The sequence below is a fragment of the Juglans microcarpa x Juglans regia genome, chromosome 7D, assembly GCF_004785595.1.
Source record: "Juglans microcarpa x Juglans regia isolate MS1-56 chromosome 7D, Jm3101_v1.0, whole genome shotgun sequence".
NCBI classification, from domain to species: Eukaryota; Viridiplantae; Streptophyta; class Magnoliopsida; order Fagales; family Juglandaceae; genus Juglans; species Juglans microcarpa x Juglans regia.
The window spans coordinates 11,712,095-11,718,423 of record NC_054606.1 but is presented as its reverse complement, the minus strand read 5'-3'; the positions used below and the strand labels follow the sequence as shown (position 1 = coordinate 11,718,423).

Sequence of the window (6,329 nt, the reverse complement as noted above, 5' to 3'; positions counted from 1 at the left end):
CGCGTACCAAATGCTTCCTCATACTTCTCTAAAATCTCGTGAACATGTCTAGTAGTTTGAACATTAGCTCTACAAAAAATAATGCTATAATCCGCGAACATTAATGTAGCCCCTTGGCACACTCTAATCCTCCTCACAAGCTGTTTATAATTATCTACATATTTTAACAAACCAATGAGATATTCAGTACATAGAATAAATAAGTAAGAGGATAATGGATCTGCTTGCCTAATTCCCTAGTAGGTAGAATAGGTCTATGAGACTCCCCATTAACCAAAACTGAGAAAGAAACTGTCTTCGCACATTGCATAATCATCTTCACAAAACATGAATTGCTAAAAGCACTTTTTTATAAATTTATCAAATATATCAATTTTTCTTTAAAAGAACTTTTAGAAGTTGTTTGGATTCGGAGATAAGTTGAGATGAGTTGTGAATAGTAGTGGGATTTATGAGTTAAAGTTGATGAATAGTAGTGAATAGTAATGAGATGTGTTATAAATCCAAACCGAGTTCATATTAAACAGTTAAAAGAACTTTTTAGATTTCTAAATTCGAATCGCACTAGGAAAATCCTTTCGAAATCTGAACATTATAACGTCCAATTAATGTCTTGACTTTCATTGTAAATTGTCGAAATATGTAGTTTGAAATTCACATTAAACAGAAGTAGATAATTCAGAAGAGTTTAGGGCAATTTTTTCAAAAAGAAAAAGATGAAGAGAGAGATCCATTAATCCATTGTGTACACCTGTTACCATAAATCCTATCCCATCCGACCTCTTGCTTTCTCTAAAGAAGTATGTGGAAAGGAGGCCGCAATCCTGCTCATTATTGGCCGCAGATCCAATTGAGATCCCCTCTCTTTTTCGAAGCTACCTTCCCAAGCAAAAAGTGTTTGCAAACCTCACATTCTATCCATTATCTCCTCTACCTTTCGAAGACAGATAAGCTGCATGCAGCTTAGGATTTGTAACTAATAGTTGTACCCTTTCACCTAATTACTTCACTCTCTCCCGGCCTGCCTTCGTTATAAACTCCCCCTCCTCTTCACCTCAAATCAACCCCTCCTGCAAATACCATCTTGCATTTCCAAATATCCCACTTTAGCACCAATCTTGTATTTGTAAAACACTAAAAGGATCAAAGATCATGACTAAATACGCCGCCTTTTCCCTATCAATTTTATTTGTTTTTCTCTTTCATGGTATTAATACTTTAGCCCAGCCCACTGCGCCCCCAGTCCCGCCAGCCGTGGCTCCAGCCCCGCCAACCTTGGCTCCAGCCAAGTCAGCCACGCCTCCTGCCTCGCCCGCCAAGCCTCCAACCCAATCCGCCAAGGCACCTGCCCAGTCAGTCCAAGTACCTGTACAAAAAGGTTCTATTGATGTCACAAAAATCCTTGTAAAGGCCCGTGGTTACTCCGTCTTTATCCGCCTCTTAAAGAGCACTGGACTTGCTGCACAACTATACGGACAACTCAACAGTTCAAACAATGGGTTTACCATATTTGCACCTACGGATACCGCATTTTCAAATCTCAAACCAGGCACTATAAACTCTCTATCTGACCTACAAAAGACCCAGCTTATACAATTTCACATCTTGAACTCCGTGATTGGTCTATCCAACTTCCAAACTCTAAGTAATCCAGTGCCAACAGAGGCCGGTGATACTAGCGCCGGGGAATTCCCACTAAATGTGACTACTGCCGGCAACCAAGTGAACATCTCTACCGGCCTTGTGAATACCACAGTGGGTGGTACAATATATTTGGATAACCAGCTTGCGATATATCGAGTGGACAGTGTGCTTCTTCCACTAGATGTTTTTTCTCCCAAGGCTAAAAAAGCTGCAGCACCTAAACCAGCAATCTCAGAATCAAATACTACAGCCACTACTGCGGATAGTCCGTCAGGGGATGGTGCTGCTGCTGCTTCTGCTGCAGCTTCTGCTGCGGGTGCCGCAGCTTCTGCTGCTGCTGACGCCGCCAAAATTTTTGCATCTGATGCAGTGAGCCTCAGCAGGAAGGGAATGTTGTTACCGTTTGGAATTGTTGCGGTTGCATTTTGTATGGCGAAAGGAACTTGATGGCGTAAGAGTATCAGCTTGATTTTCTTTTCCGGGATCCAATTTGTTCTTGATTTATCATTGTTGGGTTGACCAACATCGATCGTGGGCTTTTAAAATAATTTTGCTTCTTTAATTTCCATGTCCCATGCATATTATGATTTTTCACCATTTCTTTCTTTTTTTTCCCTTTTAGTTTTGCTAAAGTTGTGCACTTAGTATTTTTTTTTTTTTTTTTTTTTTTTGAAAAGTGGCATTCTAGCATTTTATTTTAATCATCATCCTTTTAAATCTTTTAATATATACAGCCTTGTATGATTGAAAAATTATTTCTAATTATTTTCTTATCTTTCAATCATTATGATGATATGAAGACCGACAACCTAAGATCAAAGGAAAGCTTTTAAAAAAGGTCACAATAGAAAAAGTTTTCTACTTATTTAAACACAACAATTACTCCACATTATTTGGGGATTGTTTTTTTACTCATGTCTATAGGGAAGCTAATATGGCTGCACATTCGCTTGCTCAGTATGCGAGAAATGTTGAGAGTATCAACATGTGGTGGGATTGTATTTCTAACTTTTTATCTCAAATCTTGTGGTTTGATTTATGTCTATAATCTTCTTTTGATTAATGAAGTTATATGTTTTGTTATAAAAAAAAAAAAAATTACTCCACTCTTCAATAAATTTATTATTATTTTTTAAATTCAAAACCATCAAATTAAAATATTAAACAAACAAATAAATAAATATTTTATTATATAATCGTGCAAAAGTTGTGTTATGTTTCACCAATTTGGGCTTGTCTTTGGAAAGGATTGCAACGCAGCTCGTTTGATTACCATCATCTCATTGCATCTCATCTCATATAATCATTACAACTATCTTAAACTTCTACACAAAATATAAAAAATAATTCAATTTTTTTAAATTATAAAATAAAAATTATATTCTAATAATATTTTTTTTAACTATTAAGTTGTTTTATCTCATCTTAATGATCTAGTTAGGATCTGAATTGTAACCAGATCATTTACACTAAAGCCCAACCCAAAGAGGGAAAATCCAGCCCCAATTCATGCTAGCTAGGTTAGTATTTTCAAATCCAGTATATATCCATGTGCGGGCTTTTTAGAGGGCCAGACACTAGCCAGCCTCTGAATGCATGCTAATTAATAAGCCTCTCATGATCTTCTTGTTTCCTTCTCATACCGGTCGCTAGTTACAAATTAAGCAAAGCAATCACATTCATCATCATTATTTGCCCGCTCATCCAATTTAGATCCCCTCTCCTTTTTCCTGCCTTCCCACGCAAACCAGTTGCTATAACAGCAGAATCTCACACTCTATCGTATTCATTTATGGTTTATCCACCTCATCTCCACGACACATTAGCTGCAAATAACGAAGGATTTCTAACTACAATTGTTCCTAATAGATACATCATATCTCAATTAGAAAAGAGATCGGTATTTGATTTAGAAAAATGAAAGTTGTAGTTGTGAGTATGCAAGTACAAAACAATCACTTTAAAAAAAATAAATATATACGGGATCACGTGAAAATAATAATAATTTTTTAATAGTAAATTCTATTTTTTTTTTAAAATGACTACACTGCGCTTATATACTCATCCATGACTGTACGTAACATTACTCTTTACTTTAATATAATACTGTTTAAATAAATATTTTGAAGCACTCAAATTCAAACGATCGACACCGACTATACTCCCAAATAGCCTTAATAAATTCACCTTCCGCTTCTCACAAATGTCAAATACTCCTGCAACGACCACTCTTCCGTATCCAAATTTCCCAAGCAAAACAAAGCCTGCAAATTGCAAAGATGACCAAACATGCTGTCTTTTCCTTCTCACTTCTACTCATATTTCTCTTCCGGTGCTGCACCACAGCCGGTGCCCAGGCTCCCGACATCACCAAAATCCTTGAGAAGCCTGGCCGGTTCACGATCCTACTCCGTCTCCTAAAGAGCACCGGAATAGTTAGCCAACTCAACGGGGAGCTTCAGAAATCAAACACCGGTTTTACCCTTTTTGCTCCACCGGACAAAGCATTTTCGGACCTCAGATCAGGCAGCATTAACTCTCTAAGTGACCTCCAAAAGGTCCAACTTATACAGTTCCATATCTTAGCCACTTACGTCACCATGCCAAATTTCCAAACTTTGGGCAACCCGGTGCCGACCCAGGCCGGAGACACCAGCGCAGGTGCGTTCCCACTAAATGTCATCTCCTCCGGCAATAAAGTGCAGATCTCCACAGGCGTTGTGAATGCCACAGTGGGCAGTGTAGTGTATTCGGATAATGATCTGGTTGTGTATCAAGTGGATAAAGTGCTTCTTCCTCTGGCAATTTTTAGTGACTATGAGCCTGATTCGGTACCGTTGGCGGAGAGCAATCCTCCTGTTTCTGCTAAAGTTGACAAATCTGCAGGTGTGGTGAGTCTCCCCATGCATGGAATGCCGGTTTTTCTCGGAATTGCAGTGAATATTGCAGCGTTGGCTTTGTGACCAAAGCATCTTGAAGATATGTTGCAGTACGATCGAGTCGGGATAGTCAATTTGGGTGCATGCATGGGGTTCCAATTTTCTTGGTGTGTATGGTTTTGGCTGAATTGCATAGATAGAGCGGGCGTGATCGACTCTCGAGTGCTTCTTTTTGTATTGCCAATGTGCCATCTTTCTCTCCTGAAATTCAATGATTTTCCTTTCTTTTTGGAAAAAAGAAAATCTTTTTCTCCGTCCTTTCTCAGTTCCAACTTCCAACTGCACACAATAATTTGCTTCGGGCTGTCAAAATCGACCCGAATAATTTGTTGTATCACTTTATCTTGGTAAGCCTAAACTATTTGGTATCTATTATTGCAGGGGCTCAATAGGAGAGTATTTTCAGGCCTTGTTTTCCAATTTAAGATAGCTACTCAGTTGTTGCCAAAGATATGTAGCCTATTGGCATTGGAGACTGGAGTTTGAAACCTCCATTCCTCAATCAAAGAAAAAAAAAAATATAACTACTTAGTTGTTTCTTTAGTTTTTGAGGATGATTTTTGAAAAAAGGAAAGAGAGAAAATTACACTTTAACTGCTCAATTATTATTGCTTATTTTATTATTAGACAATCAAAATTGTACGTCCCTTATCCTTCCATATATCACTACAATAAATAAGGTCTTTTGAAATGAAAAGTTTCGCCTCAAATGATTTACATTTTATCCCAAAATATTTTTTAGGAAGAAAAAAAAAATCCCAAGGTCGTCCCAATAAAACTGTCCCAAAAGGTATTTTAGAACGAAAATCTCAAATTCGTCCTAAAAAAATATCTTTTGGGACAAAATTGAGCTGGACCGTTCAATCACGTTTCAACAGATTTGTTTTCTGGGAAGATTTAAATTTGTCTCTGAAAGTCGTTCGAACTACGTAAATAACGTTCAAACAAAGAGGGACTATTCGAACGGGTACTTCATAGCCTTTCAATCAATACCAATCCGTTCGACCAAATGCACATGAAGAAACGTTCGAACAAATAAATTGATGATCGAACGCAAGCAGTGAATTGCCTGTTCGAATGTGTTCAAACAGCGCGTAAATTTTTTACCGTTTGGACATTAACATGTGATGTTCGAACGGTTGTTTCCGATTTATATATGTTCAAACGTTTGATGAGAGTTCAAACGGTTATTATTTTCTTGGACAATACTAATTTAAAACCAAATAGATATTTATATTTCAAAAATACATTATAAATTGTTCAATACAAATAAAACTAAACTAATTTAAATAAATAAAATACTAATAATACTAATAAAATTCTCAGTACATGATATATAATTGTTCAATATGCAAAAACACTTCAATGAAAATTAATTGCTTGGAGACTTGAATTGTTTCATAAGCATTTGTATTTGAAGCTGCATCCGTCTTTGTTGTTCTTGCATTTGGAGTTGCATCTCTCTTTGTTGATCTTCTTGCTGTTTTATGCGCATCTACATGTCTGCTTGTTTCGTCAATTGAGCCTCTAACTCATGTCGTTTTGCAATCAATTATTCGATCCTAAAATTTGCATTCTCTAACGCAATGGCAGTAGTGTTTGACATTGATGAAGAGCTTGAAGGCTTTACAAAACGACTCAAATCCCTCAAATATCTTGAACGTTGACCCAGAATTTGTGTAAAAATTTCAACATCATTTGTTGTTTGTTGATGAATTATGATCTGATGCAGCTTCAGCACGGAGG

The 6,329-nt window shown here is 37.0% G+C and overlaps 2 protein-coding genes across 2 annotated transcripts; both read left to right on the top strand.

The window, feature by feature from the left end:
• Positions 1–1,050: 1,050 nt before the first annotated feature.
• Positions 1,051–2,223, top strand: LOC121238315 (fasciclin-like arabinogalactan protein 12). Its single transcript, XM_041135152.1, has one exon. The coding sequence runs from the start codon at positions 1,153–1,155 to the stop codon at positions 2,089–2,091; it is 939 nt and encodes a 312-aa protein (XP_040991086.1). The 5' UTR covers positions 1,051–1,152; the 3' UTR covers positions 2,092–2,223.
• A 1,646-nt stretch (positions 2,224–3,869) lies between these two features.
• LOC121239755 (fasciclin-like arabinogalactan protein 11) lies at positions 3,870–4,843 on the top strand. The gene has a single exon (XM_041137065.1). It carries the CDS (start codon positions 3,924–3,926, stop codon positions 4,605–4,607), a length of 684 nt encoding a protein of 227 aa, XP_040992999.1. The 5' UTR covers positions 3,870–3,923; the 3' UTR covers positions 4,608–4,843.
• Positions 4,844–6,329: the final 1,486 nt, after the last annotated feature.